This window comes from Schistocerca piceifrons, chromosome X, assembly GCF_021461385.2.
Source record: "Schistocerca piceifrons isolate TAMUIC-IGC-003096 chromosome X, iqSchPice1.1, whole genome shotgun sequence".
NCBI classification, from domain to species: domain Eukaryota; kingdom Metazoa; phylum Arthropoda; class Insecta; order Orthoptera; family Acrididae; genus Schistocerca; species Schistocerca piceifrons.
This window is the reverse complement of record NC_060149.1, coordinates 780,191,579-780,217,011: the sequence shown is the minus strand read 5'-3', so window position 1 is coordinate 780,217,011 and position 25,433 is coordinate 780,191,579. Positions and strand designations below refer to the sequence as shown.

The window sequence follows — 25,433 nt, the reverse complement described above, 5'->3', positions numbered from 1 at the left end:
AATTTTTCCTCTATTAATGCATGCTTCTCCAGCTTTGCATTTCTCTTCTTAACTATTCCTGTTTTGCTTTTTTGCACTTTAGATGTTTGTATTTCCTTTTGATTGAATCATTTGCTGATTTTTTTTTTTTTTTAAAGTCTCGTGCTGTTAATTAAATTTAGGATCTTGTTTGTTACCCAAGGACTCCTCCTGGACTTTCTCATTTTGCTTCTTTTATCATCTGTTGCCTTCTCTATTTCATTTTTCAAAGTTATCCATTCATCTTCCATTGTACTCCAGCCCCCTCTTTCAGTCAGTTGTTGCCTAATGCTCCCTTTGAAACTCTTGGCACCAATGGTCCTCTCAAGTTATACAGGTCTCATCTCCTTAACCTCCTACGTTCTCCAATTCCTTCAGTTGTAATCTGCAGTTTGTAACCAATAAATTATGGTCTGAGGTCCCATCTGGCTCTGGAAATGTTTCACAGTTTAAAATTTGCGTTTGAAATCTCTATTTTACCATAACATAAGTTGTATGAAACCTTTTAATGTCTCCATCTCTCTTCCATATGTACCACCTTCTTTCCTGACTCTTAGACCAGGTACCAGTAATAATTAAATTGTGCTCTTTGCAGATTTTACCAGACAGATTGCTCCTTCTTACGTTCCATCCAGTCCATGTTCTTCAACTATTTTTCCTTGTCTTGCTTCTAGTATCAAATTCCAGTTCACCACCACAATTTAGGTTTCATCTTCCTTAAAAATTTGAATAATTTCTTTTATCTCATCATACATTACTTCAGTCTCATCATTTGTGGAGCTAGTTGGCATGTAAACTTGTACTACTGTGGTGGGTGTTGGCTATGATAATGCATTCACTATGCTGTTCATAACAGGTCTCATGCATTCCTGTTTTCTTGTTCATTATTTGATTTACTTGTGCATAAGTCCTATTATATTCTGTGTTTATAACCCAACTATATATAACTTCAAACTATCAACTCCTTGTTTTAAATTCTCTAACCTATGCACCCAAATAAGTGATCTAACATTATATGCTTCATTTGGGAGAAAGCCATTTTGTTTTTCTTGATGACAGCACTCTCCTGAAAAATCCGTACCTGGAGATTTGAATTGGGGGGGGGGGGGTGTATTTTACTGCTGGAATGTTTTATCTGAGAGGATGCCATCATCATTAAACCATACAGTAGAGCCACATGTACTTGGGAAGCATAAATGTTATAGTTTCCACTTGCTTTTAGTCATTAGCAGTACCAGCATACCACTTGTTTTTAGTCATTAGCAATACCTACATAGCAAGGACATTTTCACTAATATAATAATGCCAAACTGTATAATCATGCAGACTGTTGTCTCCACAACTACTCAAAAGGCAGTGCCCATATTCACGAACTGTATGCTTCTTAGTAGATGCCCCTTCGATATGGCTGCTCCTACAATTCAGCTAACTGTATCATCAAGACACATAAGCCACCCCACTGCAGCAAGATACATTGTTTATGGGGGGGGGGGGGGTGAGTCAGTATTAAGTTAATAAACTTTTTCCCAATTTTTCATGCCACTGCACTGTGCGCACTTTTGGGAAAATACTGAGTGGCTGTTATTAAACTTACCTGGGAAATGTTTGTAAGTCTGATTTGAAATAAGTTACTGTGGTTAACAAGCTCTGTTTTTTTGATTATTGGAAAAAGTGAAACTGTGAGAGGTGTAGGGAGATAGCTCATATAGTAAGAGCATTGGCTGCAAAAGGTAAGATTTGGCATGGAGATTTAATGTGCTTGAAAGTTTCACAGCATAGTCTCCTTGTTATGGTACCTTCAGTGGTGGTGAGTAGAAAGGTTAAAGTTGGTGTAGTTTTGGACTTTGGCCATGTTCTTGCATGTTTAATAGTTGCAGCTTATTTATTTGTTTCACAAAAATGATAGTTTCCATGATCTAGTGGCTTACACATACCTCACACATATTTAAGCTGAAAAAACATTTAAAAGTTTTTGAGAACGGTGTTATTAACAGGCAGTGATCACAAAATATCATATTTCAGTTGTTGACTACAAATGAAATTGTTCTCAAATAAGGTACTTTTGATCACTGATAGCTGAAAATGTGAAGAACGGGCTGACTTAACATGACTCTGACTCGGAATCCTGTTGTGTGCAAGGCTGCTAAATGACTACTGCAATTCTGGTCTATTCAATGTGCTGCGGAATCCTATGTTATTAAGATAGTGAATTTGTGTCCATGTTAAGTGAAAACAAATAATATTTATTCAGGTGTTCAATGTATTATTTCCAGGTGGACCCCCTTAGTGTGACTGCAGGTGGAGATGACACTTTGCACACGCCACATGTGTTCCCTAACATTATTGAAGATTCTGAATCTATTCCATCTCTTTTGTCCACAGAATCTCTTGCAAGTGAAAGTAGCAAGAGGTCTCCTGTCAGGTAATTGCAACTATTATATTTATTTTTAAGGTTTCTTTGTGATTATGGTTTTAAACTATCTGCTGTTAGGTCTAGGTTAGAGTAATTAGACCTATTTTTCTATAAGCTACAATTGAGCAAAATAATTTGAGCTACTGTGAATTTTACTCCATATTGATTTACAGATAATTAATGAGTCACTTACTATAAGCTAATCCTGAGTGATGTTCACAGTGATAAAGACACCGAACTCACATTTGAGATGACTTGAGTGCAAACTGCTGTCAACCCATCCAAAATTAAGGTTTTCCAAATTTCACTAAATCATTTAATGCAAATAAATGGTGGGACAATTCCTTTGAAAACAACCTGCCAATTTTCTTCCCGATGTGTACTCAATCTGAACTCAGGCTCTGACTACTGAATTCCTTGTCAGTGGAACATTAAAAGTTTAATCTTCCATCCCTCCTTCCTTTTGTTGAACAGTATCTGTGCATTTTAATTTTCAATCTCATTCTTTGTTTCCGAACAGTGGAAACAGAATTTCTATAAACTAATGCCACTTTTGTGTACCTTATTATTTCAGTGCATCATTATGATGACAGTTACAGATACAAATTATGCTATCGATGCATTTTGTACGTATGGGAATGGTAATTTCTGTCCAATATGAGTTATGGGAATGGTAATTTCTGTCCAATATGACTTCCTTCAATGGTGCTTTGACTGCCTTATGACCTGAGATAAAAGATTCTTACCCAGAAACCTCTTCTTATCCCCGACATAATATTTCGTCACATACTCGATCTGTGCAGCACTGTAGTCCAACATTATGCCATGCGGTTTACTCCCACAGGTTAAGATCCTGTGGACAACCCAGGAACAATTATTGTGTTATATAGCTACCCCAGCCCCCGACATTATACTACCAACTTCAGTCTAGTAAAAGGCATTTCATTCCAATGAAAGATAGGGTACTTTGTAACAGTGGCCATACCATATACCAACTGCTCTGCAATGAATATGTGGTGTTCTAAGTGGATGATAAAGTTAAGCAGTTGGCTACATATGCCGAACATATGACACATCACAGCACCAGTGATCTCAACAACCAATCCTCCCAGCACCAGTTCCTTTGAACTACATAGAGGGGATTGCCTCTCCTGTTTACCATCGGTTCTTGTTATCCCTCTGGCTTAAACAATGCTGTGTCCCCTTGGGTTTGTGTCCGTTGCCACAGTCAATCCTTATTTTGCCAATGTCACTGAGAGGCAGTGTCCAGTTGCCACAGTTCTTTCATCTACCTACAACACCCATCTGTCCAGAGAGATAGTTTCAAGCCTCAAATTTCCAGTAATTGTATGAAGATTTGGAAAATTTGGACAATATGACTGCCTCTCTTTACTATTGTTGTTTGTGTTCTGGCTATAAATGTCAGTTAAAAAAAGGGACTCATTATTCTGTATCAATAAAAATGTGACTAAATGCACGGTGAGAGAATGTAATTAGCAAGCAAGTATCTGTGGCACAGCTCAACTTGAAAGACCAGAGAATGATGCAGTATGCTAGAAGACAGCATCTGCATGCAAATATAGGGAAGGTTATTGTGCGGAAGAGCTTTCAGCAGACAAATTTTAAGTGCACACTAAACACAAGAAACAATCCTCTCCATCTGTTAAGCATTTCATTATAGGATAATGTGATGGATAAATAAAGAATAGTGTGAATAACTCAAAATAAAGTGAAGTAGAATTTAAAAAAGTGTGTGTGCTTGACGAAAACAACTAACTGTATTGTCAGGCATAGAGCCCTCTACCATTTAAGTGCTACATCTAAGGCTAAAACTTGGAAATTTGTATCTGTGAGCCAGAAGGAAAAGGAATTCGTGATGTAGAAATACACTCCATTTTTGCTGATATTTTGAAGTTAGTGCTATAGTAAGATGAGTTTGTAAACAGAGATTTAATGTTGACTAGAAAGGAAACAAAAGGTCCACTTTCCTATATCATTTATAACCATATTAATTGTGAGATGTAGTTAACAACTGATGGGCTCTGATTTTGTGACACTCATGCTTATAAAATTTGTAAGTAAACATACTAATTATTATTCTTGAGTGTTTATATTTTACCACTAAGTTAAACTCAAAAATCTATTTTTGTAAGAAACTGGGAGGAGAAAAAGGTCACATAATTTGGACTGTATATGTAAATATTGACCATCTGTGTTCAAACTATGCAGCCCTACTATGTTTGGGGTGATTTCATCTGTTAAACACTAACATAGATCCTGATAAATTTGTAAATACAAGTTTTTTTAATACTGTATGTGTTTAAATGTGCAGTTAAGTATATATTTCTTTCCTGCCTGCTTTTGTACTGAAACTAGATCAGTGCAATAGATGCCATAAGTATCTTTATTAGACAAAAGAAATCTAAAATATTTATGTTGGTGGTTTCTGTAGTACATGGACATAATTTTATTTCCAGGCAAGATTTGGTCCATTTTATTAAGAATTCTTCTGTAACAGAGGAAGAATTCAAAGGAAAGGATAATCTACATAATTCTGTTGCTTCGGACTGTTTGGGAAAAGAAAACCCTGAACAACTTCAAGGAGAAAATCTAATGTAAGACAAAAATCTCTCTATTGTTTAGTAACCTGTTAATCTTGTCCATATCATACTCTTTATATTGCTATTAGGTTAGGTTTAATGCTTAAATATATTGCACTTCCCCACAAACAATGGCACTAGCAATGGTAAGGTGACTGTGCGCCTAAATGATACTGGTAGCCATACCATAGGTGCAACGACATCGGAAGGGCATCAGTTAAGCCAGACTAGCATTTGGTTCCTGAAAATTTGTGCCAGACTTTTCAGCAGTCAGGGTAACAGTCAGAATGTCTGAGTGATCTATCATTGTAACATTAACCTTGTTATGTGGATACTCCAAGTTGTTGCAAGCAAGGGGAAACTTCAGCTACAGTTGAAAACAAGGGGAAACTTCAGCTACTATATTACCTGAGGACTTCCACCTCTATTGTATATAGTCTTCCATTTGGATCCCTGGGTGGGGACTACTCAGAATGATAATGTCATCAGAAGAAAAAAAAAATCTTGCACTCTACAGCTTGTTAGATCCTTTAATTGTGTAGGTAGATTTCAGAACTTTAAAAAGAAAATGGATAGGTTTGAAGTTAGACGTTCTGGGAGCTAGTCAAGTGTGGTGACATGATGAACTGGATTTCTGGTGAGGTGAATACAGGGTTATCAGCCCAAAGTAAAATAAGGGTAGTGCAGGAGCAGGTCCAATAGTGAACAAGATGATGGGAATAAGTGTGACATACTATGAACAGTATAGTGAACACGTTGTTGTAGCCACAATAGACACAGTTCGATGATCCATCAGTTGTACAAATGTAATTGCATATTAGCTCTGCAGATGGTGAGATACAAGAAATTATCCAGTACTCTTTGAGAGATAAAAATGTAATTATGATTGGTGTAGAGGACTTGAATTTGATAGCAAGAAAAGAAAGACAGGGAAAAATAGTAAGAGAGCATGGCCTGGAGGAAAGGAACGAAAATGGAAAGTGCCTGAGCATGATTTAATCATCGCTAACATGGTTTAAGAATCATGAAAATATATAGAAGAGACCTGGAGCCACTGGTAGTTTACAGATAGATTGTATAGTTGTGATAAACCTGATTTCTGCATAGCATTTACAGAAGCAGATGTGTAATTGTTCAATAATTTATTCATTAGAAAATGCTGATTAAAGCTGAAGAAATTGCAGAAAGGTAGGAAATTAGGGAGATAAGACTTGGGTAAGTTGAAATAATCAAATATTTCTGAGTGTTTCAAAACGAATGTTAGACAACAGCTGGAAAAAAATAGGTAAAGAAATACAACTGCAGCTGGGTATGTAGCTTTGAGAGATGAAATAGTGAAGGCAACAGAGGAACAATTAGGTAAGAATACAAGGCCAAGTTGGACTGTTAATGCATGCAGTATTGTATTTAATTAATGGAACATGTTGAAATAAAAAATGCAGCAAATGAAGTATGCAAAAGGAATACAGAAGCCTAAAATATGAGATTTGCAGAAGGTCCAATGTGGGAAAGCAGGATTGGCTAGAGGTGAAATACATGGCTGTAAAAGCATTCGTGACTTTAGGAGAGGTTGATGCTGTGTATAGGAAGATTGAAGAAATCTTTGGATAAAACAGAAGTGGCTGTATGAACATCAAAGGCTTTGATGAGAAGCTACTACTAAGCAAAGAAGTGAAGGAATATATAGGAATACTATAGAAAGGCAACAAACTTGAAGTTTTATGGTAAGGGAACAGGAAGTAGACAAAGATGAGATTCAAAACGTGATACTGTGATTACAGTTTGACAGAGCACTGAAAGATCTAAATCGAAAATAAGCACCTGGAGTAGATGACATTCACGTAGAGTTATTAATATCTTGTGGAAGACAGTGTGATTCTGGTGAAGGTTTAAGATGGCGCCGATAGGAAAGTGTAGTGACGCTTCTCTCTTCGTTAAAAAGGCAAAAAATGAACAGTTCTTCGTGTAGAGAATGTAAAAAGCGTGTGATGAAGGGTATTCTGTGTATCAAATGCAACTTCTGGTTACACGAAAAGTGCGCGAAAGTAAATCTAAAGTTCGTCAGCGATGATTTTCCGTGGACATGTCACGGTTGTTTACGTGACGAAACGGCCGATCTTGTAAGTGCAGTTGATACAAAAAACGAAATTATAAAGTTACTACGAAGTGACATTGAGGCATTAAAAACCGAACTTTCAACCATCAAGAAAGAAAACGATACATTAATACAAGAAAAGAAGTCCTATGTGTGTAAAAGCCATCAAACGGAAAAGCAAGAAGATCGCGAAAATACGAATGACCGATCGTACTTTAAAAACAACATTTCAAGTGTTCCCGTTGATGTCTCGGTAAACTCAGTAAGCCAAAAACCGGAAGATAAATATAAATGGAAGGTGGTGACATACAGCAAAAGGAAAAACAAGGCGACAGATACGCAACAAAAGGAAAATGACTTTTTAATAATTGGCGATTCGCTGCTGAAGGATATCGCTGTCCCCAATTGCAAGATCGACGTACGACCTGGTATTAGAACGCATCAACTCGGTAAACATTTTAAAAATATGGTAAATGCAGGACAAGATACTACAGAACCAGATTCTGAAACCAGACACAACTATAATGGGGTGTTTATACATGTTGTGACGAATTCGTTAAGGAGCAGCAGTGAGGAAGAAATGGCAAGCGAAACAAGAAACATGATTCGTACTGCAAGAAATATGTATGCAGGATCTCGTCTGATACTTAGCGGAATCATAAACAGAAGGTCGGTGAGTGAAAAATATATCGCCAAAATAAACTGTGCTCTTAAAGAACAATGTGATCGTCTTGGGGCAATTTTTATAGACCCAAACAAATTCCTATGTAAAAACTCACTAGCGAAGGATGGCTTGCATTTAAATAGACTGGGGTCTGTAACGTTCAGCAGAATGTTTGCAGATGCCTGCAAAATCATTAGATGCAAGGGAAACTAATATGGCCTGAAGGGGATGAAAAATCATACACTCCAGCTGGAAAAGAAAAATATAAGCACCATACAAAAAAAGATGATACTAAAGAATTTGCCCCAGAATACAGCTCACAACATGTAAACCAACAAAATAAAAATTACATAAAAGTACTTCATCAAAATATTCAATACTTTGGTAACAAAAAATTAGAAGCAGAAGTACTCCTGAGTGAAGTAAGACCAGACATATTATGCATAAGTGAACATGGACTAACTGAAAGTAAAATACATAATGTGGCAGTAAAGGACTACAAACTAGCTAGTTACTTCTGCAGATCTAAATATAAGGGTGGTGGCGTTTGTATATATATTAAAACAGGTACTCTTTCAAAGAATGTAAACAGTGAAGCTGCTACATTTCCCATAGCTAGAGAAAAAGACTTTGAAGTTACTGGTATAGTGGCAGAGGATTTTAGAGTGTTTTGTGTGTACAGGCCACCATGTGGCAATATTAGCATCTTTCTAAAAAAAGTTGCTAGCTTATTGAGAATGAATATGAAGAGAAATCTTATTATATGTGGAGATTTCAACATTGACATGGGAAAAGACACAAAAATAAGACAGGATTTTGAAGAATTGTTAATACAGCATAACATGAAAGTGACAATAAGTGCACCAACAAGAGTGACTTCACAAAGTGAGACAATTATTGACAACATAATTACTAATATGTGTAACTATGAGTCACATGTAGTTCAGACAGAAATATCTGATCATCATGGACAACTAATCAGCTTTTGCAGAAGTAATGACACAGTATCAGAACCAAAACAAACAACCAAAGAAATTAGGATCATCAGTGAACAAAATATCAACATCTTTAGAACAATGTTAAGTAAGGAAACATGGAATGAAATCCTACAGGCCCAGAGTGTAAATGAAAAATATGATGCATTTATTTCAACAATTAAGTACCATTTTAATGTAGCATTTCCCAAAGTAAAGAGACAAGAAAGGCATCAAGATCAAACACAGTGGATTACGAGTGAAATACTAGAACAGCGAAGGAAGCTTCAGGATGTGAGACGGATGGGCGAAGCTGAAAACTATAAAATGTTAAAATAGAAGTATAGAAAAACAATAAGAGAAGCGAAAGCAAGAGCAATTGACACCACTATAGCGAACTCAAAAAACAAGGCAAAGGCAGCTTGGAATGCAATCAATGCTGAAAGAAAGGAAAAAGATGGGTCAAACAAAGAAGAAGGTATTAGGTCAATTAAAGTAGACAACACAGTGGTCACAGATGGTATGGAAACAGCAAACATACTGAATAATAACTATATCAGTGTAGTAGAAAACCTAAAATTGGAAAGAAATAGTCAAAAACAGAAGGGTATTAAGGTACCAAAAAGATCATGCAGTACTATGTTCTTAAGACCAGTCACGGAAGATGAATTGCGGAAAACTATACAGAAACTGAAGTCCAAGAAATCAGCTGGTGATGATGAAATATCAAATCATGTAATAAAGCTGGTATGTGAGGAGATAATAACACCACTGCTGAACATAGCAAACTGTTCTTTCAGAGATGCAATTTTTCCAGAAAAACTGAAGATAACGAAGGTAGTGCCAGTGTACAAGAAAGGTTGTAAGGATGATCCCAACAACTACAGACCAGTTTCACTGATATCAGGTTTCTCAAAAATCCTAGAAATGCTTATGTATACCAGATTAGTTAACTATTTGGACAAACATAACATTCTCATGACCTCACAACATGGTTTCAGAAAGGGTAAATCTACAGAATCAGCAATTGTCAGTCTAAAAGAATACATTTTACAGTCCTTAGATGAGAAAAAGGTTGTCTCTGCAATGTTTCTGGATCTTTCAAAGGCATTTGACACCATTGACCATGAAATGCTGATACAAAAATTAAGCAACTACGGCATTCGGGGGCAACCAGGTGAATGGATAAAATCATACTTGTGCAACCGCAAGCAGTATGTATCATTAGGAAACTCGTACCAATCAGAAACCAAATCCATCAAATATGGAGTGCCGCAGGGTTCGGTAATGGGGCCATTGTTATTTAATGTATTTGTTAATGATATAGGTGTTGAGGAGGAAGAAAAGAAAATATTGTATGCTGATGACATGACAATACTAAATAGTGACCAAAATATGGAACAGCTTGAGAGAAGAGCATACATATCTGCAAATGTCACAGCTCAATGGCTGTTGGAAAATGAACTGGTTATAAATCTAAAAAAGACTATGTATGCAGTGTTTAAAAACAAGGAAAAGGCTGTAGACATGGATTTAGAGGTTGACGGAACAAGGCTGGAAGAAGTAGAATCTGCTAGATTCTTAGGTATTCTTGTGGATAATTAACTGAAATGGAAAAAACATATTAATAATGTCTGTAAGAAACTGAGCTCTGTCATATTCTTAATGATGCAGCTATCACAGTATTCAGACAAGAACCTTCTGTGTACAGTGTATCATGGACTTTTCGAACCATACTTACAGTATGGAGTGACGGTGTGGGGAAACTCAAACAAACAAGAGACAAAATGAGTGTTCACATTACAAAAAAAAGCAATTAGGACCATTTTAAGAAGAAAGACCTCTGAAACATGCAGAAACTGTTTCAAGAATTTAGGTATCTTAACTTTTTCATCATTATATATATACAAAACAATAATGTACATCACAAAAGGTAGTGAGGACTGGATTACAAATGCTAGTGTACACACCCACAATACAAGAAAGAAGAATGAAGTACGGAGCATACCCCACCGACTGGCAATGTTAGAAAAAGGACCCCAGTACTCTGGTATCAGACTACTAAGAAGTCTGCCCAAAACCCTGCAAGATAGTGTACTTCACAATGAATTTACAAAGAAACTTAAAGACTATCTCATTGAAAAAGAGTTTTACAGTGTTGCAGAATACTTATGCCATTAAATTTGTATATATTGTTACTCATTATCAGTTATGTAAAAATGTAAGCTAAAGGTGTAGAAAAATAATTGATAAAGAATTTTAATACTTTGACATGTCCTATATTACACGTACATTTACTGTACACGATGTAATCTTACAGGATCAAATAAAATTCAATTCAATTCAATTCAATTCAACTTAGATAAGTTGACTGGAATTGATGGTATCGTGGAAAAGAGTCACAAGGTGAGTAACAGGTGATGCTGCGGGAATTAGGATAGGAAATAAAACATTAAAAAGTACAAAGATTTGTTATTTGGGTAGCAAAGTAGCCAATACTGACAGAAGTCAAGAGGAAACAAAATACAGACTGGCAGTAGCAGAGAAAGTATTTCTCAAGAAGATAAATATGTTGACATCAGATATAAATTTGAGTTTTAGGAAGTCTTATCTGAAAGTAAAGCTTTTGTTAGGTGACTTCCTTCAGCTGTTAGATAACTTGAAAAAGGATATTTGTGCCATCAGCTGTACAATTGTATGCTTAGTATCTATAAACATACAATTGTACATCTGATGGCACAAACATGCCTTTTTAAAATAATCTGAAAGTATTTGAAATGTAGTCTCATGAGGAAGTGAAACATTGAGGATAAACAGTACAGACAAGAAAAGAATAGAAGCTTTTGAAATGTGGTATTATGGAAGATTGTTAACCATGAAGTGAGTAGGTAGAATAGCAAATGAAAAGGCACAGAAGTGAGTTGGGGAGAAAAGATCTTTAAGTACAAGAAGGATGATAGATTGATAGGACCCATAAGAAGGGTGATAGATTGATAGGACCCATCCTGAGGCATCAATGAGTAGCTAATTTGGTACTGGAAGGAAGTGTGAGGCACCAAAAGTGTAGAGAGAGGCCAAGACTTGACTATAGTAAGCAAATTCAAATGGATGTAGGCTACAATAGCTAAGCAGTGATGAAGAGACTGGGACAGGACAGACTAATATGGAGAGCTGCATCAAATCAGAGTACAGATTGAATACCACATCTACAATGTTATGCAGATTGCATTAAAATGATACTTACTACCTGTCTTTGTCATCTGAGAGCAACATTATTCCTGTACATTCTCTTCTTTTAACTGTATTGGCTATTTTCTTGTGCTTTAGGCCTCATGGACTTTGTTGACAATTTAATTAATTGTTTGCATTAATTAACAGTACCACCATCTCAGATTCAGTCAGTATGCCTGATACAGTGTTTTATGTCACCAGTTTCAGAGTGTTAGCTGTTTCTTCACAGCTTGTTATTCTATTATTTCCAGGGAAAATATTCCCATATCAGTATCTCCAACTTTATGAACAATAGTTAAAATTTGTTTGAAATAGTTTTTATTGTTGTTTGTATTCAGAAAATATATGCATGTAACTGAATTCAAATTGCATACGTAAGAGGAATCTTGCAATTTTACAGTGGCAACCAAGGAAAATTTTAATTATTTATGATAATTGTTAGTCTTGTTGTTTGATGTGGAAAATAATCTAGATAAACACATTAATCAACACCAGTAATGGGGCCTAATATTACACAGAGAAACAAGTCTGTCAGTATTTCTGAGGAACAGTTTGCCATGAGATATTATTGTACCACTGATTTTTGACCTACAACATTGTCCTTACACAATGACACTGTTTGTCAAAATCAGCGAGTGCGATGGAGTGGATGAGCAGTTTACTTCGAACATATTCTTTTCTGCTCTTCATTTATTGTAATGCTGTGCAAGGGCTTCTCTATTTTTTTCTGTGCAGCACATAAACCAGCCAGTAGGAAACCGCTCATCTCTGTCATTTACAATTCCTTCCCCTTGTCTCCCCCCCCCCCCCCCCCCTTTTTCCACTTATGCTTCCCTCCATCAACAAACTGACCATTCCTTGATGCCTCAGGAGGTGTACTATCAACTGATCTTTTCTGTTAGTCAAATTGTGTCATAAAATTCTATTTTCCTCAGTTTGATTTAGTACCCTGTAGTTATTAATGTAGCCATTTAATCTTCAGCATTCTTCTACAGCACCACATTTCAAAAGCTTCTATTCTCTTCTTGTCTGAACTGCTTATTATCCAAGTTTCACTTGTGTACAAGGCTACACTCCAGACAAATACATTCAGAAATGAATTACCAACACTTAAATATGTAAACAATGTTAACAATCTTTTTTTCCAGATGGGCTTTTATTGCTACAGCCAGTCTATATTTTATATTCTCTGTACTGCAGCCTTAATCAGTTATTTTGCTGTCCAATTACCTCATGTACTGCTTTTAAGGTCTAATTTCCTAATCTAATTCCCTGATTTAATTCCTCTAGATTCCATTACCCTTGCTTTATTTTATTTTATTTTTAGTGTTAATCTTATAAACAATTTTCAAGACACTATCCACTGTGCTCAGCTACTCTCCCAAGTCTTTTGTGGTTTCTGATGGAACTGCAGTGTCATTGGCAAACTTCAAAATTTTTGTTTCTGTTCCCTGCATGTTAATCCTCTTTCCAAATTTCTCCTAGGTTTCCTTTACTGCTTCGTCAGTGAGCAAATAGAACAACATGGGGTATTTCCCCCGTCTCGTATATCATGCACACCAGGCAGAATAGCTTTGTCATTACTGGCTCCTCCAAGGATCTCAATAATTCTGAGGGAGTGTCATCGACTCCTTGGTTTCCATTTAGTTCTTTCAGAGCTCTGTCAAATTCTTCTCTCTGTCATGTCTCTCATCTAATTTTCACCTTCTTTCTCGTCTCTTCTATACTATTGTACCTCTATATCTTCCTTCCATCTTTCTTTTCTACCTTCTTTGCCTAGTATTAGCTTGTTATCAGACCTCATGAGATTCATACAGCTGCTTCTTCTTTCTCCAAAGGTCTTTGTAATTTTCCTATAGGCAGCATCTGTCTTTCCCTTAGTCATCCATATTCCTACACCCTTCCTATGTCCTCTAGCCATTCCTGTTTACCCATTTTGCATTTTGTGTCAGCCTAACTTTTTAGACACTTCAATTGTCTTTCACCTGCTTCATTTGTATATTTTCTTCTGTCATCAGTCAATTCAATACTTCCTTTGTTATTCAAGGATTTAAATGAGGCCTTGTCTTCTTACATATGTGAGCCTCTCCTGCCTTTACTGTTTCATCTCTCAAAACTATCTGTTCATCCTCTGTTATATTACTTTACCATGTCTCCGTCCATTGTCACCTAAAGCCCCTTCTGAAATTCTCAACAACCTTTGGTTCTTTCAGCTTATTCAGAGTCCTCATCTTTTGCTGGAAATGCCTTACAGCTGAAAATTAACTTTCAGAATCTCTGTCTTATTATTACACAATTGGTCTAAGACCTTCCAGTGTCCCCAGTTCCATTCATTGTATACGACCTTCTTACATGGTACTTAAACCAAGTGTTAACGATAATTAAATTATGCTCTGTGCAAAATTTTGCCAGGTGGCTGCTTCTTTAATTCATTTTCCCCAGTTCATGTTCTCCTATTACTTTCCACTGTCTTTCTTTTACCTCTGTTGAATTCCAGTCCTCCATGACAATTAAGTTTTCATCTCCCCTAACTACCTGAATAATTTCCATTACCTCATCATACATTCTTTGAATTCATAATCATCTGCAGAACTGAAACTTGTACTAGTATGGTGGCAGTTGACCTTGTGTCTTATCTTTTCTGTGATAATGTGTTCACTATATTGTTTATTGTAACTTATCCAGATCCTAATTTTTTATTCATTATTAGGTCTACTGTTGCATTACTGCTGTATGATTTTGTATCAATAATCCTCCGCTGACTTGACCAGGAGTCCTGATCTTCCAGCTGCCTGTAGCATTTCATATGCTTTGTGCATTCAGTCATGGGTAGTAATTATGTAGTAATGTGAGAGTAGTAACTCCATGAGTAATTCTCTCTGAGATAATATAAATTCACAGGTCAGAGTAAACTGTACATTTCTTGAGTACCTCCTTGTGTTTTTCTTTCTGTAGAGGAGGATGATGATTATTCATTCAATGTGAAAAGAGATTTCGATTCCGCCATTAGAGAGAAGCACATGCAAATTATCTGTTGCTACCATTATAGTAATTTACTGAATTAAGCAGACCTCATTGATGGTAATTAACATTAAAAAGATTAAAATTAACATTGAAAAGATTACACATTGCATACTCAACTTCACAGTCCAAATTATTTTTTTAATAAGATCTATCCAATTTTTTTGTTTTTTTTGTTTTCCATATTGTACCTTAGAAACATTGAGGTGGATCTTACATATTACACTTCAGTAATTCCCACTGTATCTATCATCAACTTATCTATTTCCCTTTTAAAGTTTTTTAATGCACCTACCCATTTGAGAAATCTAACAGTCCATTCTCTGACTCATAGAATGCCAGTTTTGTTTCCTGATGATGACGTCCTCCATAGTAGTCCCCTCCTGGAGGTCCAAATAGGGGACTATTTTACCTTCAGAATATGTCATCAAGTATGATGCCATCATCATTAAGCATACAGAGGAGCTGCATGCCCTCGGGGGGGGGGGGGGGGGGGGGGGGGGGAAAAAAAAAAAAAAAAAAAAAAAAAAAACAACAGCTCTAGTTTCCACTTGCTTTCAGCCTCTCACACACCGTGTTGGCTAATGCTACAAGACTACATCAATCACTCATCGTGACTGTTGCCACTGCAAATACTGAAAAGCCCCTCCCAGGGGGCTCACTGCTCCTTGGTGGGTTCATGCTTGGCTACCACGACGCCCCAGCCTTTGCAGCATCTTTTCCCTTCCGTGCTACGTGTCTGTCCTCTTGCTATTCCTTTTCACCTCCCTTGGGGAACATATCTGGGGTGTTTTTGGGAATGTGTTCCACATTTTCAGTAGTTGACATCACAACAGTATCATCACTGTTTTTCATTCCTTTTTTTTCTTTCTTCGTTCACCTTCTCTTATCCTTCCTCTGCTTTGGCGTTTGAGGTTCCTCTTTTTTTTTTTTCTCCCTGTGCACTCCTGAAGACCAACCCACATGTCTGATGCATAACAAGTGACTGGGCAACACATAATTCCCAGCCCTGGGTCGACAGGTGGATTTCGTATGTACCCCCTGGTACAGGCCAGGCACAGGGAGGGGTGATTGCCTGAGTTGCTACCTTCCCAAATTGTCAATTGGTTCCTCTGTCAGGGGTGACCTCTGATGTGTGAACAATCACCTAAAGTGAGTGAGGGCCTCCCCCCCCCTCCCCCCTCCAAGGGGCCTCCCAGTTGGAAGGAGCACGCCATCAGGGACACTGGCAATCATGGGGGATTTTCTCCCAATGAGCCAATCATTGTCTTCGCAGTCAACTTCTACCAAACATAAACGGATTTTATGTACTGAAGACGGTCAGTCCTTTGCAACGGTAAATCCGTTTCCTATTCAGAAAGGTGTTGGTGCAATTGCAAGCCCTGTGAAATCTTGCTCTCGTTTACACAATGGCACTTTGCTTTTGGAGACTACTTCTGATTCTCAGGCATAACAACTGCTTGCTGCTTCACTCCTCCACACCTATCCTGTTTGTGTTGAGGCCCATAGAACTCTGAATTCTTCCTGTGGTGTTATTTACACTTGGCTGCTTGGTGGTCTGGCCAAGGCAGGAATCCAAATGTACCTCTCTGATCAGGGTGTCACTGCACTCTATTGGGTGATGAAAAAGGTAGCTGCATTCTTGGTGCCCACACACACTCTTTTTCTCACTTTTGCTAGAGTGGTGCTCCCGTCCCAGATCAAAGCAGGTTAAGAAGTTGTCACAGTCTGACCGTACATTCTGAACCTGATGTGCTGCTACCAGTGTCATTGTTTTTACCACACCCAAATGTTCTGTTGGCATCTGGCCAAATGTGTAACATGTGGTAGGGATGCTCATGAGGGTGATTGTCCGCCTCCTCCTCCATGCTGTTTCAAGTGCAGTGGTGACCATGCTGCCTCCTCTTGAGATTTTCCCGTATATCTTGACAAGCAAGTTGTTCAGGAAATCCAGGTAAAGGAAAAAGTGCCTTACACGGTTGCTTGCAAGTTATTGGCTAGTCGCAAACCCATGGCCATGTAGACATGTGATCTCAAATTCAGTACCGTGGTTTTAAAATTGCCCAGTGTCATGGTAGCATCCCTGTCTCCTCCTCCAGCTGTGGAACAAGCCACCAAACTTTCATCTCATGGTGCAAAGTCACCTGCTACACAACCAGCAGGGTGGAAAGGGCAGAAGGGATACTCCCACAATGACTTCCTACGTCCCTCCAGCCAACACGAGTCTTCGTCTGCCAGCTGGAAATGCTCCTAGAAGTCAAAAACAAAGGCAAACGGTCTTCTCCTTCACCAGCCCAGAGATCTTCTTCGACGGTGTCGCCACGTGATACACATGCCCGGCCAACATCCATGTTGCCGATGCGCACCACCAACCATTTTTCTGCCCTGGACTCCATAGACCGACAGAGGGAGAATGCGGACACCTCTGTAGACCTCATGGAGCAGGATCCTCCAGCTTCTGTGCCTTGTGGCAGTGAGTCTTTGAAGGCTGACATTTAGCAGCCACCGAGGTGACACCCATTCATTTTTTCCCTCCTCTTCTTTCCTCATTATGACTCTCCACCAATGAAACATTCACAGCCATCGATCCAACAAAACAAAGAGGACTTATGGCTGCTCTTAGAATCATAATGTCCACTTGTTCTCTGCCTTCAGCAAACAAAATTGCATCCTCCCAACTGCTCTGAGCGCTCGCATTTTTCCCGGTCTGCCGTGACCTTCCCCCTGAGGATGGTATTTCATCTAATGGGGGAGTCAGGTTGCTCATCAAGGATGACATTTGTAGTCAACTCATCTCCCTGATTACCCGTCTCCAAGCTGTTGCAGTCAACATTTTCCTTCCTCGCTTTACCTTTTCCCTTTGTACCGATTAATCCGTCATTCGATGTCACCAGGGCAGATTTCCTTCAGCTTAGTGGGCATCTACCTCACCCCTTTCTGCTCCTTGGTGAATTCAATGTGCACCATCCCCATTGTGGTTCTTCCAGAACTTGTCTGAGAGGTGCCCTCTTAGCTGACCTTCTCAATCAACTTAACCTCATTGCCTTAACACAGTAGCACCCATGTTCGTTTCAGACTCAGTGCACACCTATTCCCATTTGAACCTATCCTTCTGCACTGCTCAGCTTGCTTATCATCTTGAGTGGTCCGTTCTCTCTGACACATACTTGAGTGACTATTTCCTGTGTTCTATCCGTTTGCTAACTCCTACCTCACCTACATGCATGCCCAAATGGCAGCTTTCTGAGGCCAACTGGAGGTGGCTTTATTCCTCCCTGGTACCCTTCAATGAACATCATTTCCACAGTTTTGATGGCCAGGTAGAATGTCTTAAAAATGTTATCCTTACTGCCACAGAATGTTCCATTCCTCATACTTCCTCTTTACCACACCATGTCCTGTACCCCTGGTGGATGGACACGTGCCGCAATGCAATTCTCGTGTGGTGACATGCTCTCCACATATTTAACCATCATCTTATGATGGCAAATGGCATTCATTATAAACATTTACGTGCACAGTGTTGTTGTGTTCTTTGGGATAGCAAAAAAGCCAGGTGGATTTCATTTAGTAGCTCTTTTAGAGTACCACTCCCTCCCAACCTCCGACGGCTCTCTGGGACCAAGATCCATTCCCCAATTTCTGGCCTGACAGTAGCATATGATGTCATAGTGGATCCTATTGCTCTCTCCAACACCTTGGTCCACCATTTTGTGGAGATTTAGAGCTCCTCCCACTATCACTCTGCCTTCTTCCATCAGAAATCAGTGGAGTAGTCTCGAGTGATACCCTTCTCTTATCAGAATAGTGAGTGCTAAAATGCCACCCTTACTATGAGGGAGTTAAATCATGGTCTCAGTTCATTCTGATCCTCCACCACAGGGCCAGACGATGTTCACATTCAGATGTTGCAGCACCTTTCTCTTGTGGGCAAGTACCTTTCTTCTAGCTACCACCCCATTTCTCTCACCAGCTGTGTTTCCAAGGTCATGGAATGTACAATTCATGCTTGCTAGTATGGTGGCTAAGAGTCTTGCAATTACTAACCACTGCACAGTGTGGATTTTGAGTGCACCATTCAGCAGTTGACCATATTTTCATTTTGTCAACCCATGTCGTGAATGGTTTTCTGCAAAAATCCCAGACTGTGGCCACATTTTCGATTTGGAGAAAGACTACGACACCTGCTAGAGGGCTGGTATCCTCCATACTCCCTGCACGTGGGGCTTCCCTGGGCGTTTGCCCCGTTTCCTTCCAGAATTTTTAAAAGATCAAGTTTTCAAGGTACAAGTTGGTTCTGCCTTGTTGGACATCTTTATCCAGGAAAACAGTGTGCCTCAGGATTCCTTCCTGACCCTCGTCCTCTTCGCTATCGCCATTATCCCACTGATAGTATCACCCTCCTCTGTTTGTACCGGTCCCTTGTCTGTTCGAAACTAGACTTTGGGTATTTCGTTTACGCATCTCCACGTCTGTCTGTCTTACGCCGTCTCAATACTGTCCACTATTGTGGCATCTGTGTGGCCACTGGCACATTTTACACTATCCCGGTTGAGGGTGTGTATGCAGAAGCTGTCAAACTACTGCTGTTTTACCGCCGTGACTTTCTCCTCAGCAGATATGCATGTCTTTTGTCTGCCATGCGTGGCCACCCATCCTACGCCCCCTTCTTCGATGACTCCTTTGATTGCCAGTATGGGGCGCTCCCCTCTTCTCTGTTACCTCCCGGAGTTCACTTTCGGCTCTCTGTCCCGGCAGCTTAACTTCTCCTATCTGCCACTTTCCCTATAGGTGTGAACCCTTCGCCACCTTGGCTTCGTGCAGCGGCCTGTATCCACCTTGGCCTTCATTTGTTTCCTAAGGACACTACTCCAGCCTCCTTCTATCACCTTCAGTTGTACGACCTTCACGTGGAACTTTTGTGTACACTGATGGCTCTTGGACTGACCGTGGTGATGGGTGTGCCTTCATCACATGCACAGACATTTTTCGGTATCGGCTTCAGGAACACTGCTCAGTATTTTGAGCAGAGCTCTTCACCCTGTTTCAGGCCACACAGTACATCTGGCACAGGCTTTTCAATTCTCATCTGCTCCGACCCTCTCAGTGCACTTCAGAGCCTCTGTGGACTGTACACCGTCCCACAGGTCCAGGAAAGCATTCACTCGCTCACTCTTGATGGAGCCACTGTGATGTTTATGTGGTTTCCTGGCCATGACAGTCTGACAGGAAACGATGCCATTGAAGCTGCTGCCAAGGCTGCAGTCCTCGCACCTCAGCCCGCTAGTTCTTACGTCGCCTCCAACGATCTCTGTGTTGCCGTATGTCAGCAGCTGGTGTCACTTTGGCATCACCACTGGTCTTCCCTCCACGGGAACAAGCTCTGGGTTATTAAGCCTGTCCCAGCGGCTGGGAAAAACTCCTCTCGGCCCTCTGGCCGCGAGGAGATCATTTTAGCTAGGTTGCGTATTGGGCACTGTCTTTTTGGCCATCACCATTTGTTAAGTTGTGCTCCCCACCACTTTGTGCTCACTGTCCTCAACTTTTGACAGGATGCCATTTCCTGGCAGAATGCCCCCCCCCCCCCTTTTTTTTTTTACCATGTACATTCTCATTTGTGTTTGTGGTCTAAGTTATCAGTCGTTTTAGTGAACTACACGTGGGTTGTCGACTGTGTTTTACTTTCTATTCGTCGTAGCAATATGATGATGGACGTTTAATCTTTAGTTCAGGGCCTCCGTTTCTCTATGGCGTATTTTAGAGATCTTTGTTTACATCCCTGTTTTTAGCTGTCTTCTGGTCTGTCGACTGATATTAACATGTAGTCGTTTGTAACTCTTCTCTTTGTCTTTGTGTTCTAGATTTCTGACATGGACACGTATGACCCTAGTTGTTTTTGTGCCCTAAAACAAACCAAAACTAATACGGAAAAGGCTGATGCCTTAGATGCATTATAATTTTGTAACAATGGATCTGTAGTGCAGTTGCATAACAAGACTTTTTAAACACTGTCTTGTTGCAAGCTTGTGTGTTATGTTTAAGCTGTTTTTCATGAGATCCAATCCTGATACTTCAAAATAGTGGTTTCTAGATGGGGTGTATTTGCTTCCTCAAAAACATACTTGTATGTAACTCACTGATGAAAGATGAACACCTTTTTTGCTTTTGCGTGTACACTCTCTCTCTCTCTCTCTCTCTCTCTCTCTCTCTCTCTCTCTCTCTCTCTCTCTCTCTCTCTCTCTTTGTGTGTGTGTGTGTGTGTGTGTGTGTGTGTGTGTGTGTGTTTTTTTTTCTTTTTCTTTTTTCTTTTTTTTTCCAGAAAGGGGGGGGGGGGGTGCAATGGCATACATGTTGAGATTTTTGGCTGGAAGGTGTATGACATGCAACTACTTATTACTGTACTTACAAACTTACATCTGTCTGATGTATAATTGTGCTTTCCCCTTTCAGGCAGCTGGAAGATGACTCACTCAATCAGCAAAATGAGACTGGAGGACTACAGGTTCTGCTTAAAACTTCAGATGACAAGCTGGTCCATCTTTCACTTGAACAGTTCGCTCAGCTGTCTGGATCACAGCTTATGATCGTATGAATATTTATCTAAGACAATCATAAATATGTTTATGAGGTAGTGATAGTCTTTCCACAGTTTTTTTTTTTGTGGTGGATGGTGGTCCAATGTTGCAACTTATTTAATGTACTTGGCAAACTTCAGTGTGTGTGTGTGTGTGTGTGTGTGTGTGTGTGTGTGTGTGAGACTTAAGGAGGAGATAGAGAAGATCCAAAGAAGAACAGCGCGTTTCGTCACAGGGTTATTTGGTAACCGTGATAGCATTACAGAGATGTTTAGCAAACTCAAGTGGCAGACTCTGCAAGAGAGGCGCTCTGCATCGTGGTGTAGCTTGCTCGCCAGGTTTCAAGAGGGTGCGTTTCTGATGAGGTTTCGAATATATTACTTCCCCCTGCTTATACCTCCCGAGGAGATCACGAATGTAAAATTAGAGAGATGCGAGCGCACATGGATGCTTTCAGACAGTCGTTCTTCTCGCGAACCATACGCGACTGGAACAGAAAAGGGACGTAATGACAGTGGCACATAAAGTGCCCTCCGCCACACACCATTGGGTGGCTTGCGGAGTATAAATCTAGATGTAGATGTAGAAGATGAGCACAATGAGTCAAGCAAATAATTGTTATAAATATAGGACTGGAAACCAGTGGCTTCTCCGATAGAACGTACATTATGGCTGTGCCCACCCTTGAGGACTCAGACTACAGATAAGCACTTAACAAACCCGTTACAACTGTTCCGCATGCCCACCATTCATGTGAAGGCAGGCTTTGGCTTATCTCCTCATTGATACCTATATATGTTCAAAAATCCCAGTTGTGTTACCCTGTTGACAACCATCCACGATACTTTCCCAGAGTTCATCAATGCTATCAGCAGGGTGGGAATTACATCAAAACTTTTAAATATTCCCACACAAAAAGATCTAAAAGGTTGACATCAGCGGACCTAGGAGGCCATGTCATTGGCGAGCCATGACTGATGATACCCTTGTTAGAGATTCGTGCTACATAATCCCATAGGGCTACATGAAAGTGTGCTGGTGCACCATCGTGCATGTACCAGAAACACATCCTTTCACCATAAGGAGCTTCATCCAAATGGTAGATTATCTTGTGTTGGAGGAAATAAAGGTACTCCTTACTAGTAAGTCTACCTGGTAGGAAATATGACCATATCAACTGATCACCGACAATGCCTGCCCAAATGTTAATGGAAAGTCTCTGCTGATCTGCTGTCTCAATGGTAGCAAATGGGCTTTTATAAACACAAACGTGTGTGCTGTGTATGTTCATAATACCACATCAGATAAAATATTCTTTCCCTGTAAATTATGTGTACATGAGTAACTGTGGATCATTCCCTCACTGGGGAAAGCTGTCAGCACATGGACCATGTTGTCGAACATCAACATTGAACGTGCCAAGTTCAGTGTGCTGCTGAATGGTGTGAAACGATGTGACTTGTGCATAAGGTATGTGGGCTCCAACGTAGCATACGCTATCGCAACATGCTCCAGCAGCAGTTGCTGGCTGTGTCTGCCTCATAAATCTCACTGTTAATTTACGCAATGGGCAGGTATTAAATTTATATATTAGTTCTGTTAAAACGTACTTTCTTCTCTTGTTCATATGCTAGTCAGGTTGTTCTACCTGTAGTGTACGTAAATAATAACTTAAGTATTACTGAAAATATTATAAGGCACAAAGGGAAGTTCCATGACCAGTCAATAAGGACATCAGCTTATAAAAGAGTTCCATTACAAATAGTGTGATACAAATTTACAGTAGTTCACCACATGAGATAAAAATTATTTCATCATTCACACTTTTTACCAAAACCCTAAGGTCATTCTTACTTGACCACTGTCCCTACTTACAAGGGAACCTCCCCATCGCACCCCCCTCAGATTTAGTTTTAACTTGGCACAGTGGATAGGCCTTGAAAAACTGAACACAGATCAATTGAGAAAACAGGAAGAAGTTGTGTGGAACTATGAAAAAAATAAGCAAAATATACAAACTGAGTAGTCCATGCGCAAGATAGGCAACATCAAGGATAGTGTGAGCTCAGGAGCGCCATGGTTCCGTGGTTAGCATGAGCAGCGAATAGTTTACTTTCTTTATTTTCTCAAAGATATGATCAATCCGTTCGTTCATTGACATCTCTGTTCACTGTAATAAGTTTAGTGTCTGTGTTTTGTGACCGCACCGCAAAACCGCGCAATTAGTAGACGAAAGGACGTGGCTCTCCAATGGGAACCGAAAACATTTTATCGCAAGGTCATAGGTCAACCGATTCCTCCACAGGAAAACACGTCTGATATATTCTATACGACACGGGTGACGGCATGTATGTCACATGACAAGAATATGTTGTTAACCCACCTAACTTGTACACTTGACGAATGGGTAAAAAGATTCTACTACTTTGCCCGATTTAGGTTTTCTTGTGGATGTGATAATCACTCCCAAAAAAGTGATGAAAACATAAGAGTTTGTCACATAAACTGCAACAAATGAATGCAACGATTTCATAGTTGCACAGTTTTCCCTGTGCTCTGTCAAAACATATGTTTTTAACGTTTTCAAATTTTTCCGTGTGTAGACCGTCAAATCCTGCATATGTCCAAGCAAATCTGAACATGTCCTGGAATTTTGGAGAGCGAAGTTGGTTATGTGTGAGTGACTGAACTTTGATAATTGACACACGATCACGTAAACAATAGTGCTCTGTGTACCTGTGCAGCTTCACAAAATCATAGAATCTTTTCACAAAGTATTTCACTTGCCGAAAACCAAACACATCTAACAGTTGCACAAGAGGTGTACAACCTGGAGGAATGGTAATCACGTCTACTCCCACACTAAAATTGTACAATGCCTGATCCTTCTGTCCTGTATAGCTGTCAAGGAATAAGGCAAAATCTTTGTCCGCGTAAGGAGCAATCACACGTTCATTAAAGTCTTTCACTAGTCTTTTCTGCATTTTTCCTGACGCACTGCAATTCACAATGACATTCGGCGTTTGCGCAAGTACCCTATTCACCTGTTGCTGAACTTGCGGTCCAGATACACCATTTTTTTCCTGCAAACATAAATAAAATGTGGGTAAAAGAAATCCTGCTTTTTTCAGAGCATATTGTATGGTGTAACTATGTGAAGTGGCGTGCACCTGGTCTACAGTACATTCCGTGTCGCCTTCTCCAACTAACGATAACGTCCAGGTCGATTTCATTTCATAGTTAAAACCGGACTGATCTGTGTTGATAATATATGCGTCTTGATACTGTTGGAATCTGACGTTAGTTTCTGTAACAAACGTCTTGGAACACTCTAAAAGTTCTTCCAGTTTATTCTCGTAGTTCTTGCTTACATATTTTGTAATCTTCCTGCTCGTAATTTTGTATTTTCTTTTGAACGTGAGAAGCCAATGAGATGAAGCCTCAAAGTCCAGGCCGATTTGTTTAGCGTAATGCAATCCCCAAATCTGTAGGTCTGTATCATGCACTGCACTTAATTCATTTCTGGCTTTAATGAATTGTCGGTATACATGGTTTTCTAATTCACTGAACTTCTGTCTTCGGGTTCCACCTCGTTCCACAACTTCTTTGCAATATTTAATTGTGCTTTTTTCCTCCATCCCTTTAAATTTCTTAAATTTATTTGTTACTTCTCTCTATAATCTATATTTGCGTCTTTTAATTGGTTTGGACAGTAACCTGTATTGGAGCATTACCTTCATGTAACCCAAAGAAACACCATCAGATTGAAATCTCAGTATTTCCTCTTCGTACGGATTGTCAACAATCTCATCATCTGGTACATACAGCCCCGCAGCAATCAG

General features: G+C 39.5%; 1 protein-coding gene across 2 annotated transcripts in view; it reads left to right on the top strand.

Annotated features, from left to right (window-relative positions):
* LOC124722814 (cyclic AMP-responsive element-binding protein 5) overlaps positions 1 to 25,433 on the top strand; it is a 157,157-nt gene that overhangs the window by 36,325 nt on the left and 95,399 nt on the right. For both annotated transcript variants that reach the window (XM_047247941.1, XM_047247942.1), the window contains exons 4-6: positions 2,292 to 2,440; positions 4,909 to 5,046; positions 21,467 to 21,602. In XM_047247941.1, coding sequence (XP_047103897.1) covers positions 2,292 to 2,440; positions 4,909 to 5,046; positions 21,467 to 21,602 — 423 coding nt within the window. The remainder of the gene's footprint in view (positions 1 to 2,291; positions 2,441 to 4,908; positions 5,047 to 21,466; positions 21,603 to 25,433) is intronic.